Below are 14,641 nucleotides of genomic sequence, written 5' to 3'. Positions count from 1 at the left end.
TTGTCGGTTTTGTTTGAACTGACGGCCCTCAGCCATAGAAGAAAGGAGAGAACTTAAGGAGAAAATGAAAAAGAAAAAGGGGGTAATATTAAACCAAATTAGAACCAAATGAGGCAAGTGGCAGACTGTCCAAAACCACTTTACACCCGGGCCCTCTGAGCATTGCCCCTCTTTTTCCACTAAAATATTAGTGATTTTTTGTGTCCTTTTATATTCCCTTTGTGCACAGTTCACAGGAATTAGCACCAACCCCCCTCCTTCACACCCAGCCCAACTCAGTACTAAGTATTACAATGTGTGTTTGCTCATGTATATGTGTGAGCATGAATATCCAGGAGAAAATCAGATGTGCAGACATGAGTTTCTGCCACTCATCGAGTGTGTGCCTGTGTTAAAATAACGGCTGGGAGAAGGGCAGGCTACTTTCTATCCTGACATCAAAGTAAAGACATCACCATCAGAGTGCTGTCAGCATGGAGTTATCCCTGAAGACAGGCTGGCACCAGGCAGAGCAGAGGGTCTTCAGAGGAACGATAGGATTTAAGCCCTTCAGTGCATACTGCATAACCACACACTTCAACAATCAACCAGTCGCTGCTGTGGCACCAACTTCATTCTTTCTGTTTTCAACTTTTATTTATAAAGTGGATATGGTCTAAGTGCTGAATGCTACTCTGCACGTTGATCTTTAAGCACTTATGTATAGAGTTTCCTCTTCAGGGGTAGCGCAGGGGAACTGTTTTGGGAAATAAAAACTGTAGGGCTGATATGCATGGCTGCCTCTCTATTGTGCTCTGGGATTTTGGCAAAGGTCAGAAACAGTCTCTCTGTCACCAAGAGAGGATATGGAAATAAGACTTATTTGCTGTCCCTATGCTGAAACAGAGCCACTGTCCCTTTATAGCCACAGTATTGACTCTCTGACTGTACTTTATGTCTTCAGAGTCTGTATCATGCGCAGGGAACAAAGAAGCAAATATGCATACCAATAGGGAACAAACCTTTGTTAGGTCAAGTGCTTAGTTTAGATATTGAATTTATATCTGTATAATGCTATAAATTCTCTAAGTGATAAACAGTATGAGCAGCATATTTAAACCAGCACAAATGGCTTAAAGTCCTGGCTAACACACTCAGAGATGTATTTCTAAACACATTGTACATCTTCGTGAAAGAATTGCTGAAAACATGCACAAACGAAGTTGGCTATTTAAAACTGTTAGAATGTTTTTCATTATTTTAATATCAAGGATTTAGGATGTGTGATGAATGATGAGATAAGAAACATGTTCCAAAAAAATTCCTCTAAACACTTATGTGCTTAAAGATCAGGGGATTTCCTGTAGCACGGTTGTTAGGGAGTTGCACAATGGAGTAAATTGATGTACACCCAGCGGATAGCTTCTGTAAAATAGAAAGCTTTGCAATGGTTTATAAACCTTCAATTTCACACAACAGGGAATAATAGATAATCTGCTGCTAGATGTGAACATGGCCACATGGATTCTCTCCATCCTTAGCCTTTATACCATCAGCATCTGGTACTGCCTTACTGTTAGTACATGTCCAATAATGAGTCCAAGTTGCGTACATATTTCATGTTAGGTCGTGACCTGGCCCATACCTGTAAAGTAACAAAAAATGTTTCACATATGCAGGATGTGTTTGTGATTTCACATCTCTTCCTTTTGACTCCACAATAGAGTCCGCTTGGTAAGTGTTTTTCCTTTGAGTTGATGTGAGAGCTGTTAATTAGCAAATACTTCCCCAGTGTCCCAGAGCAGAGAATATGTCCAAATTTGAATGGGTGAATAAATAAAACATCTTTTTTTGAAAGTGAACTTTACAGGCAGCAGCTACACTTATATTTTCCTTTTAATACTCTCTCTTCTTCTACTCTTTTCTCCAACCACACCCCAAGAGCCCATTTACAATGATTACCAATAACAATAACATTGCCTTTCTCTTTTATGATCACATTTTCCCAACTCTTTGCCAGCCTTCACAGAGTTTGATAAAGCCATAAAAGAGCTCCTGTTTAAAGCTTGTATATGGGCAGTGCTATCACTGAATTCTATTAGAAGACACAGTTTGTTTCTGTTTTGGACTTGAATAGGCATAAATGGCAATGGTCCACTAAATAGATAGTAAAGCCCTCAGCCAACTGAAACAGCTTCTTTGTAGAAGACTGTTGTGAAGTTGCCAGTTTGATATTTTATGTGACTCTTGTTTCACATTCAACTCAAGTCATTCAATTTGAAGTGCAAAAGGAAAGCGCAGTGTACATATATTTATTGTAACCTTACTTTCAGAGCATATTGGATAAAAAAGACCTAATTTTTAAATTTAAATTCTCTGGAATGCATTTCTAACCAAACCCAAATGAGTAGTGAGGGTGAACTAGAATCATGTGGCAAAGAACCTTGTCTGTGAGATCTTCAACATGCAGCACCTGAAGCAGCTACAAGATACCAAGAGTGCTGCAGCATCGGTGGTTGTGATACAAGATATTGTTCAGGAGTGATGGCATAATGGAGTGAGAGATAGACAGACAGACTGGGACTTTTTTTGTGATTTTAAAACTTAACTATACCACACCATTTCAGTTCTGAGAGGATTCTTCCATCGGTAAAGTTCTCATTGATAATGAGTAAAACAAGACATATATAGCTTGGGTGAGAAAACAGGAAGCTTTCTAAATGTTGAACAATTTCAAATATGCAACTGACTCAAGATGTTTTCAATAGATGCTTGTAGCACATGTGTTTTCCTTCTGACCGCCCTGATGACTGTGCATTCCAGAGGAGCTGCTCTGGTCTTGTCAGGGGTTGGACCAACCTTGCTTCACCTCCCAGTAGCATGACTCAACCGTCAACCCTGAATCTCTTCTCCTGGGGTCCTGTATTTATTATGTCACAAAATGCGAGTCACACTCCTGTAATAGTGGCTCAAGCCGGAGAAAGTCAGAATCCAGCTGTAGCGGAGCCCCCCTCATTCCTCTCGTAACTGAGCATGTCCAATGTACCCACTGTGTTTCATTAAAACCAGACCACATCAATCAGGGCCTGAACTTTAAAGGCCAGGTCCCCTCTCCAGCAACATGGGAGAAAAACATGGAGCTGTTAAAGGACCTCACACTTCACATACACCTCAGCTCATACACTTAACACCACATTTCTACTGCCAGACCACACATCGCAGTGTCAATCTGAGACCACACAGTCGGTCTCATAAGGCCAACAAAAGACCTTGTAAGACCTCACACCAGGCCCTAGCATGATTTGATAGGACCGCAGAGAATGACACACCTGTAACTCCACAAACCGCAAAGTAATCATACTGAGTAGCTACTGTAGTCCCTGCACAGCAATTGTGAACCTCAGAACAGTTTGGAAATGTGACTGTGCAGTTTTACATGAAAAATTAGGTGCAAGGGAAGAATCAGATAATTTCAAACCCAGACCCGTGTTCCCAAAAGTGAGAAAAGCATAAAGTAAAAGCCAAGAATACATTGCAGGAAGCTCAGAGGGTATGCCAGATGGATGAACAGCAGGATCAACGGGTAGATAAATGAGTTCAGGCCAGGCATCAAGAGGAGTGAATGAGAAGGATTCCCATGGGTGGGGACAGGAAGGCAGCCTAGCGATGGAAAGCTTTCAAACTCCTTTCATCAGCTGCCTGAAGACTGGAGCTTTACAAGAGCAAGATGAGCCGGCGCCACTGGAGCTGCTTGGCGCTCCTCAACGAAACCAAGATGCAGAGGCAGAGAAGAACCCTCTCACCACCCTGCCCACGCTCTTCCCCCTGACCCAAACCCAGCTCCAAATCCACGTCAACCAGAGTCTATACTATGTGAACAGGCCGATCATTAGAAGTTGTATCTTTCATAGGGTTTTAATTTCAGGATCTACATATAATGAGCAAAGTATTTGCCTATTTGAAAATGTTCAAATGTTTCTAGTTTGTCTTCCTCTAATTTGTACAATTTGAGAAGCTAAAAACCATGATGTGTCAGTATCCCCCTCACTTTCTCTAATTTTTCATCGTGAAGTCATAGAGGCAAATCACACTATAGCAACCCTTGAACTTTTTTAATAATCTTAAAACAATGCCTATAAAGACGTATAAAGATGTCTTGTAATCTTACCAGTCCACACTGAGAGACCGTCTCCGGTAGGACGGTGGTCGGTCTGAAGAAGTCTTCTCTGCTTTCGCTGGACGTTCTTTCAGAGATAGACGGTGCGTAAACTTGGAGATTCCCGACTCTGACCTGGGGGACGGAGCGATAAAAGAATCATCTTAAAGAATCAACAGACTGCTTTAAAACAAGAATATTGGCACACTGTTTATGTCGTCTTAAAAAAGCATTTGTCTTTGACCATACAACCTTGCAATGCATTCATAGTCACTGCACAGGAGGGAAAAAAGCAACTAAAATACTGCTAAAATCAAGAATTACTTCTTTTTTTACATGGGAGTGACATGCTTTGGGTTTATTATTGATATACCTAAGAATGAAAAGTTAAAAAGGCTTCAACATGGTTAAATATTGCCCAACACATAAATATCACAGTAAGATGGGTTGCCTTACTATATACCTGTCAAGGTACACACAGTTTTGTAGAATTCACAGTGCTCGACATAGTTGAAGTTGACAAACAGTGCAACAATGATTCAGTTCCCAGAGGGAACATTAGAATTTCAGGGAAAGCCGCATACTTCCTGCCTAATTTTCTCCAAATCTTTTTCACAGCGCAGTCGCACACATTTTAATCTCCTCTACTGGGCTGCCAATGTCCCAGTACAACTTTTTGCACAAAATTAAAAACAGGAAATGTAATATTTCTTCAATCCGAGCCCGGAACACATTTGATGAGACTCAGCTCTGCAATATTACTGTGGTAACACTGGGGACTAATCAAAATGAAATAATATTCTCTATCAAAGAGCCAGGCTTATGGAGAGGAAAGCTGAACGGCAGAGCGTGCGATGTAAAAATTCACAATGCTTCTAAAGCAGAGTCTTGTGTAAGTCGAAAATAAATCAACTTCCAATCTCTTGATAATTCTACTATAAGCACTGTAAACAAAAACAAAACTTTACAATGCCATTCTGACTGATGTCGCAATGAATACTCTTCTTTAAAATGATGACGGATGCCCAAACATTGTACTTCCTTTCTCTAATGTCATAGACATGTTGTTTCCATTTCATTATGGAATAGTAAAACATCTTTAATAACGACTCCCACGCACACACACACACACACACATAGATCTCCTCTCAACTTGAGCCAAAAAGCATTTTAGTCTCCATGGTGAGCTCTGCTGGAAACAAAGGAACGGTTGGATTGAGGTTCATAACATATACACTACTGGGGCATTTTCTCCCACCACTCTAAAAAAACAACAACTTGTATCTGGCTTCACTATCACTGGTGAGATTCTGCATATATAACAGTCCGCATAAGACTTAAATAACAATATTTATGATACTGTACACATTAGCTTATGCTGTTACTTTGATTACTGGACGATGACATGGATGAATGACAGTGGGGTGATTCAGCCAGTTTCACCCAATTAAATAGCTAGATTGGCATAATGTCCCTATGCCAATTTTTTGGCATCTGATCTGAAAGGACCATCATATGTTTGTTTTTTTTTATCCAGAAAACTGCTTTGCTGCAGAAAGAGGACAGAAGGTCTGAGAACGCCCTGTCAAGTCCAATGTTTTCTATCACAATATGATCAGATTCAGATCATCAGATCCTTCAAAAAAGACGAAATTGGATCAAGAACTTTATTGCATCATTGTAAATGTTCCTACTAGAGTGGATAAAAGACAGTTCTGACCTTGAAAATTGAAACTTTAAACACTTTAAATTTGCATGCCAACTGGGCTTTCTGCAACCTTGTCTGGAACATTGTCTTCTCTTTTTCAAACTGACAGACGAAATGTCTCATTATTCCCTACTATTGATTTATTTTTGTTTCATTTTTCTGTCTAACCAGTTCACATCCTTAACAGACAACATAAATTCACATTCTACAAACACCATCATAAAAAAAAAAAAAAAGATTTTCATTTATGCACACTTGGAATGCTTTGTCCTCATATGGAAACAACCCCTGAAAATATTATTTGATGCTCAATAATAACATATCCCTCTTTAGACCAACTGTCTCATTCCAAAGACATTGCCATAAGCTGAGATGAAATTGCATGAGTTCTCATTCGTTATTACCTCATGCTAAGGCTTATCTAGAAGAACAACCCACAGCCCTTCTGCCTGTGTTCCCACTCCTACACCCTCAACTACTGTTTCCTGCCCCAGTGCCAACTTTTCCAAAGAGTTGGTTGACCTCAAAGACAAAGAGGCATATTTTCCTGTGTGAATCATACAGATTGGGTGTGGGATTATAGTCAGATGACAGAGGAATCCCTAACTGATGGTATTAAGTTAGCCTGGGTTTCGTCTTCTTCTTCAATGGCTTTTAATCAAATTAGTGCAACTGCCCTGTAAGGAAAGCTGCTGCCAACAACTGTTGCAGATGTCTATTTACATTAACCATAGACTTCAGTGATTTGAACAACTCTGATTAATACACCGGCTTCCAGAGTGATTGGTCTGGATCATCACTGATTGATAATGACTGCTTTGGTTCATACGCATCTCATAGGTTTTTGCCAGAGACCCATATTCGAAATAAAACTTCCTTGTAAAACTTCAAACAAATGTTTGGATCAAACACATGACATGACATGACCATAGGGCTAAAGGATAAGAACTGTAATGCCTGAAAACACATAGGATCACGACTTCAAAAGAGACGAGGGGCAGTGGACACAGAAAGGACCCAGGGAATCCCTTTGAGGGGTTTAGATGAAAACTGCACATGCGAAGCAGGTGGGTCCGCTGGCAACTGCTGCCGCTGGCTCCACCCTGTGCAGCTGTCCCCGATAACATCAGATCACGAAGACGCAATCCCCCTTGGAGACCCACTCAAGATATCCCTGTTGATTATCCTTTCATCAGAACTATATTTTCTTTTATTTTTTGTAATGTTGATTACAGTTTGAGAAATCACGGCTTTGATTGAACATTTTTTGTTGGAGAACTGAGATTGGTTGAGGGAGCATCAAGTTAAATATGAAAATATTGATGATATATTAATATCTCTAAACCGCGTGGTCCTATCAACACATAACCTATCTATATCACCACCAGGAAGGAGAAAACAAAGCGGAAAGCTAGTGCAAAGTCTGCCCAATAGGTTGTCATGTCTTTTCTGTATGCCAGCATACCTTGAAGTGTTGGTCCCCCAATCATTTCCCACCTCACACCTCAGCCGCTCTTCTTTTTACTCTGTTTCAGAGTTTGTCTTTTTCCAACCCAGAGGGGATTTACTGGTATGGCTCGAAAGATATAACAATGACGTCCTTTAGTAAAGCTGAAGTCATCCTTTAATCCAGAGTGAACTATCCCAACAACTGTTTGATGGACTGTTATGAAATTTAACGGAAACATAAGTGGTTCTGGGATGATGAAACCTAAGACTTTGTGGATCACCTGTTTTTTTTCATTGTTCTTTTTCAGCGATGAACTACAACAACTTTTGAAATGGGACGATCAGTTTGCAGTTTGAATACAGTTTTTACTGATAATCTTGCTTTGGCGGATTTTAAGTACATTATCAAAGTAATATAATGAAAGTATATTGATACAAGGCTTCTAAAAGCTAGTCTTAGATTAACTGTGGATCCTTTTACAATGTCGTGCTCGACCTCTGTGCATCTGTGTCATAATAAAAATACTGACAATCCTGAACTGGCATATCTTTGTGGCTTGTTGAAGACACATCGTCAGTATTTTGTGACGACTTACATAAATCAGCTTTATCTATTCATTAACTAATTAATACAATGAAAGCAATCTCCATCAGCTTTGCATTTCGAAGCATTTTCTGAAATCCTTTGTGCAACATTTTACAGTCACAGTGACAACAATTCTTATGAAAGTTATTTGTTATTATGTTATGATGTAACACGTTGCGTAATATTACATTCGATTATGAACATTTTTTGCTTTTTCCAACAAATGTTTCCAACAAAAAGATCTTAAAATAAACATACATTATAACCTAGCACTATACAACAGTAGTAAACACTTAGGAATGGCAGACTCAGGTTGCTTTAAGTAATACAACAGATAGGAATGTCACAACTATGTCATTTTTGGAGATGGACATGAGAGAGCTTTGCCCAGAAAAGCCCTTCAGCTCCATGGCCTTTGGTAAAGGACCCAAGCTTGAAATGGCAACTGCCCGCATGTTGGCAAGTGGGGATTTTTTTAAATGCAGCCTGTGGTTAAGATGTTGCTACAGCTCCATTGGTGCTTTTGGACTGCAGAAAGGAAGCTTTCTCATCACGTTGGGAACCGTCTGCTACATGTAACTGTTCTGGGTCTGATCTAATCCATGCGCTTAGCTATTTGGTATCAAAATTAAAAACGGCATCAAAAAACAGACTGACTGTAAAGCTTGGGGTTTATTGTATACTGTATACAAATACAGTGTGACTTGTCCATTAAAACAGTTGTGTGTTCTGTCTGTGGTGTGATACAAGAAAAAAAAGCCCTTGAAGGAATGTTGTCTATCAGGGAGCTCCTCTGTCCTCAAAACCCTCAGTGAGCCTCTCTTTGGTTCAAATGCGCCTCACCTAAGCCTTCCTGTCTTGATACAGTTACACTCAAATTTGTCCCAGTGGTTTTGCTGACCATCGTTGTCTGGAAATTTGCCAAAAGAAGGCCCTCCGGCAATGGCAAAAAGACACAAAGCAACAGAATGAATCCTATATTATATACTTTTAACTTTTAACATTCTAACTAATCACTGTAACTTATCTGAGGTTTTTTTTTCACATTACCTGTAACTGTCTACACATGATCTATGTTTCAATTTCAGTACATAATTTGTTTACTGTACATGAAATGCCACATTGCTGGTAGCCCCAAAATATGATAACCATTCTTCAAGCTGTACATTTCTAATTGAAAGCCCACCGCTGCTTCTCTGCAATGAGACTTATATCACGATCTTGCCAGCATCGGTAACTTTCCCCAATCCTGCAGCACAAGAGTGCTTTTGTCAGCCCTGAACGGCTTGTGTGATGATACGGAGAAAGTGTTGACCTATGCTCACATATACGCTTCCAGCCCTCACACAAACATTCACAGTGTCACTGTGACAGACTGCTTTCTTGCAAAAAAAAAAAAAAAACTCACCTAATGTCACTTTCCCTCTCTATTTCATTGCAGCAATTAACTGTTGGGAGGTATTCATGTGCAGGAGGCACGGCTAAAGAACCGATTGTTCTCACACACAGTACACAAAGCTATTGATGGAGCACTTTGACCCTGCTTGTAGCCTCAGTAACCCACTATTTGAGAGCAGTTAAGACTGCCTGGAATTCTGGCAAAAAACGCCCCTGCTTAGAGATGTTTAACTGAGCTACAGGCAGCCGCCTTTATAATGTAGACAATATGCACCGGTTTTAATACCTTTACTTCTGAAAAACACATGTATATATATAGTTTATCATTAAAAATGAATCAAACCTGTCTTCCAATGAGTTATTTATATGAGGTTCAATATGGTGTAATGTTGAAGTGCAAGCCGAAGTCAATATATTCAGAAACTGAATGATACAAACAATATTTTAGTATCATGCAATCCCTTTCCGATAATTCGAATCCTGATGAACTTTTTTGCTGTTTTCCGTTGAATGCAAAATGCCATCATTTGAAGCATCCCTACGCCTTCAAGTGTTGCAGGAATACAGTTAAATGTAGGTGAATTTTAGCTGTTTTGAAAAACCCATTCAAATTACAGTTAACAAAGTGAGTATTGTTTGCTTTAATTTGCGGGTATTCAAACTCGAATTGAAGAAAGAAATTAAAGCTTTTTAACACGTAAAAAAAACCCTCTTTACAAAGAATCAAAGGTAGCTTCCTGGACATTTGTGGGTTATTTTTTCATAATTTATTCATCAATTAAACAGGTTCAAAGTACATTCCAAGTGCGAAATTTCAATTTTGACGCTGCTGCTGTGACATTTAGCATGTGGTCAGGGAGCCATCCTAATGCTGTTAAGATGAAACAAATCCGTGAGAACATTATTCATGGCCACATCGATAATTTGATCAATCTTGAGAAAGAAAAGAAATCCACTCGTGGCCCTGTCAGTAAAAGGAAAAAAAAGTCTGAACGCGAATGTCATTATCCCAGTCGACCATAAAGAGATGACTTCACTTCAGAGGGTTCACCACAAGGCACAAACCGCCCATGAGCCGAAAGAATGGAAATATTTCCAATTACATTAGAGATCCTGAAAAAGCAGGATGTACATGTCAAATAGCTGTAATTCCTAAAACACTCAACTACTTTGGATGAAAACTGTTTGCACTTTTAATCCTGTTTTCATTATATAAATATAACTTGGAAATGTTTTCCCAAAAAACAAAAAAAATATTGCCTGGTTGTGAGTATTTACTTCCTTGCACATTTGATTCGTTTGATTTTGGAAAATTCTTTCAGTAGCTACTCAGATTACGCAGAGGATTTTGTATGAGATGTGTTTATAATAGGATTCCATATAAAAAACAACAACTATGCATTACACAATCTATGTGGTCTGTCTGAGGTTCTGTTGACCTCAACCACAGATCTTATTTCAGATTACAGGGCACAGAAAATATAGTAAATCATGAGCGGGACGGGCAAATACCTGACCCTGTTTCAGCAATTAGGGGCAATGGCTGCCTACCTAAAACAACTATTTTGTAGAGGAGGGAAAACAAAGCACTGCGATTTCTTTCATCTCTGTCTGCTGCTATGGTTTCTTGTTCGTGCCAATGGAACACTAATTTGCCAAAAAGAAGGTACGCACCCACCGATATAACAGATACATGCAAAGAAAAAGGGCCGAAGAGCAAATACTCAAGTACACAAAGGAAAGCACAGTTCAACTCATGAACATACCCCTCAATGTGTTTCATTAGGCAAACAAAAAGGCTTTCAGTGGTCCAATCATAAAGAACACAGCCAAGCTATGAACATTGCTAATTAAAATCTGCTCAAAGAAAGCCTTGTTTTCCATTCGCCATCTCCATCCAAACCCATGTCTGTGTGTACGTCTCTCTACACGGCAGAGGCTGCTTTTATTTCACTTGGACTCAGGTCTCACCAATAAAACATTCTGATGTTTCTTCAAGCTAACAAGATTTTCCTTCAGTTGTGATACAGTCACATTATCTGAGCTGCTGAAAGTGTAATCTGTTGGTTGCTGCGAGGGTTCGTAAATTAGAGGCAATAACAAATCAGTTATTGCGGAACACTTGATGCGCTCTGGAGTCTGTGAACTTAGTCTGGCTAATGTTTTGAAACGGTCTGAAATAATGTATCAAAATGATAAACTACATGTGAAAAATTAAATAGTATAATAGCAAATATGTTGATAGGATGATGAGTCTTCTCGCAGCTACATGAGTCCAAAGGAGAAGATAAGCCAGTTCATAAATAAACCTTAACAATAACTGGCTCAATATCAATAGCTAATGATCTAACTATAATGTTACTTGCCAGAGGACAGGGACTCTGTTATCGTCCCACATTGCCTTTTTATTTGCTGCCTATCCACCCACTTTGGTAAACAGAGTTATTTCCATCTCGGCTTCTTTCCCTCTATCTCTTCATCTCTAAGTTACGCTCATCATTTAATCTTCTTGGTTTTCTTTTTTTTTGGGGGGGGGGGTTAAGACGTCTCCCTTTCATTACTTTGCTCCTGTTTTCCACAGAATCGGCACATACAGACATTGTCAGGCAGACAAAAATCTAGGAGGAATTCGATGCTATTTTTCACTTTGGTTGGCTCCCTGTGGTGTTGGGTTTGATACCATTCCCTCCTCTGCGTTTGATGTGTGGCATAAGGCTGACTCAACGCAGTGAGATATACAGATGATGGATTTGCAGTCAAATTAATCTTGAAACGATATGACATGCACATAGAAGGCTGCAAATTATTAGAGTCTGGAGCTGGAGTACCATGCCATTGAGAAAGGAAAGGCAAAACAAACCAATCCTCTACGGTTAAGTGGAATGAGATAATTGTGAAATGTTCTTGGGGGGGGGGGGGTATTGATTCAGGTAGATTTTAGTGGAGTGATGAAGTAACACCCATTTGAACATGGGCAGTTTGCATATTACCTGCACACAAAACAGATCCTAGATCCAAGAGCATCAAAGTATTTTCCAAGATGAAAACAGGGACTGACAGTTACAGCTACTACCATGATAAAAGTTGAGATGTTAAGGAAGTCGGAGTTATCAGATTGAACCTATGAGCCTGCTGTAAAAATATCTACCTGACAGCAGTTACCAATCACCATGCCAATTCACATGACACTGTAACCCAGTATCTCCCCATAAAACTCCACAGTTGACTCCAGCTGGCCTCCTCTATGACACAGAAAAGCTGATAAAACTTTGTGGAGCCTGGATCTTAACTCCCTGCACTGGTACATTCAGTACTGACTGCAGGAGTGAAGGCTGCCGGCATAGCTTCATGCCTCATTAGCTGACTAGTTAAGTGGTTAATAAGAAAAATAGTATAGATGCGAGAGCCCACATGAGAACATACCTTTATTACAAACCGCAGCAAGAACAGAATCATTTAAGTGTCTGTGTTGCAGCCTTACTTTGGAGCTGAGGATTTGAGAGGCCAGGCCGGACGGAAAGGGACACCCTTTGGAATCACATTAATGGCTCTTGAAAAAGCAACACAAACATGCACGCAAAAACACACTCAAGAGCACCCCACTTTTCCCTATGCAGCCACACAGCGTTGAGGTTCCAATCAGGACTGAATCAGCAGACTTGTGCTGGAAAGCATGAGAAAATCTCAAGGAGGGAGAAAGATGTATGCATGTTTGTGACCCATATATAGTTTTGACATTGTGGAAGTAAGAATATCAGCCTTTGATGTTTTTTTTTTTTTTTTTTTTTCTCGATACTTTGATAAGGATAAATAGGATAAATAAGGATAAATAGATTTATTGTATTCTAAACTCTCCCTTTCTCAGCCCAATACTTTTCAGTTTCGCTGTACAGTTGTTGAACTGTTAATGACAAAATCTGCTGTCATGGGTATGGCGTTTATCCATTTAAAAAAACCAAAAAAAACAGGCATTTCTGCTCTGCATGCAGAGTTCTAAGTGGTTCTAGAAGCTCAAGTTTGTGATGGGCTTGCTATCGGCTTGCTTGCTGCAAAGCTTTAAGTTTGTGTTTGTTGGACGATGACGGATTTCTCTGCTCCTTTGAATTTCCTTTGGATAATATCTTGCTTCACGCTCACATAACTAGGATGTATTGTGAATCAGCGTATTGTGAGCAAAGATATTTCATTACTATAATCGGTGAGTATTTTTACGTGTGATTTACTCGTCTCGGTTTAGTGATTTGTGAGGCGCTCCTAAAATTGAGGTCTTTCTTGACCTCATTTGGGGAAAGGTGAAGATTTAATCTGCTTCTGTAAATAAACCGTCTTCACAGAAATGTCCATGTCCCACTGAAAGACAGTTATTAAATCAAAACTACAAAAAAATAAATACAAATACAGCAACCTATGAAGCTCATTTAAGTGGGAAACTATGACTTCTACCACTGAGTTTTTTTTTTCTGTTGGCAACATTGTAACAAACTGTGTTTTCGGACCAAAGAGTTCTGAGGGCTCCCTGAGGGTAGCTGTGGAATGTGAAGCAAATCTAAGCATAAGTCCTTTCTTTTGCAGTGCAAATGTAAAAAAAAGAAGGAATCCTCACTCCAACAATTATAGGGTAATTAAACAGTCTGAAATCACCAAAAGACCACATAGCCTTGTAAGTCCCTGAGTTCTTTCCATCCAATCTATGCCTGTCAGAGATGAATTATTCTTTTACCTTTTTTAAACTAAATCAACCTTGAGGAGGTCGTCCATATTCTGACAGCAAGACTTTTTTCTTCTGCCAGCCAAAGTTTCTGCCGTTGTTCCACTATGCAATATTTTTGCGCCTTGGCGATAGCTACCATTATCTATCAGAGAAAAGGAGGCCAATCTCTTTCTGTTGTAAATCGAGCCTTTACTTTCCCAGAAGATATTGTGCCGTAACTAGTGTCAGGCAGTATAGCACAGTGGAAGCAAGGCCTCTAAGGAACAAGGCTAAATGCTGACGGGGTCATTTCTCAATGTCCGTTACATTGTCCAATCAATATTACCTTCACAATGACAAGTTTAAACCAGAAGTAACTCGTCAAAATTGTTTTTCACAGCTGAATTGTTGCCGTCAGTGAACTATGAGGCTCGAAATCTGTTTTTGAGAAAGCTAATTGAATTTTGATGGTTTCAAACTTGAGAGAGAGGGTTTCGTGAAGGATTTAAAATGCAGCGTAACAGAAAAAAAATCCCAAAGCTAATGTGATTGTGAGGATGGAGTGTTTGTAAGCTTCATCGTTATTTGTGTGTGTGTGTGTGTGTGTGTGTGTGTGTGTGTGTGTGTGTGTGTGGAGAAAGCAAGAGAACATGGGTGCATGTTTTACACTGAAAA

General features: G+C 39.6%; 1 protein-coding gene across 2 annotated transcripts in view; it reads right to left on the bottom strand.

The window, feature by feature from the left end:
- Positions 1 to 14,641, bottom strand: part of ankfn1b (ankyrin repeat and fibronectin type III domain containing 1b) — a 144,449-nt gene that overhangs the window by 29,941 nt on the left and 99,867 nt on the right. For both annotated transcript variants that reach the window (XM_075458176.1, XM_075458175.1), the window contains one exon: positions 4,148 to 4,270. In XM_075458176.1, the coding sequence (XP_075314291.1) occupies positions 4,148 to 4,270 (123 nt within the window). The remainder of the gene's footprint in view (positions 1 to 4,147; positions 4,271 to 14,641) is intronic.

Source organism: Odontesthes bonariensis, chromosome 23 (assembly GCF_027942865.1).
Source record: "Odontesthes bonariensis isolate fOdoBon6 chromosome 23, fOdoBon6.hap1, whole genome shotgun sequence".
NCBI lineage: Eukaryota > Metazoa > Chordata > Actinopteri > Atheriniformes > Atherinopsidae > Odontesthes > Odontesthes bonariensis.
The sequence above is the reverse complement of the archived record's forward strand: the minus strand, read 5'-3'. Positions and strand labels throughout refer to the sequence as shown.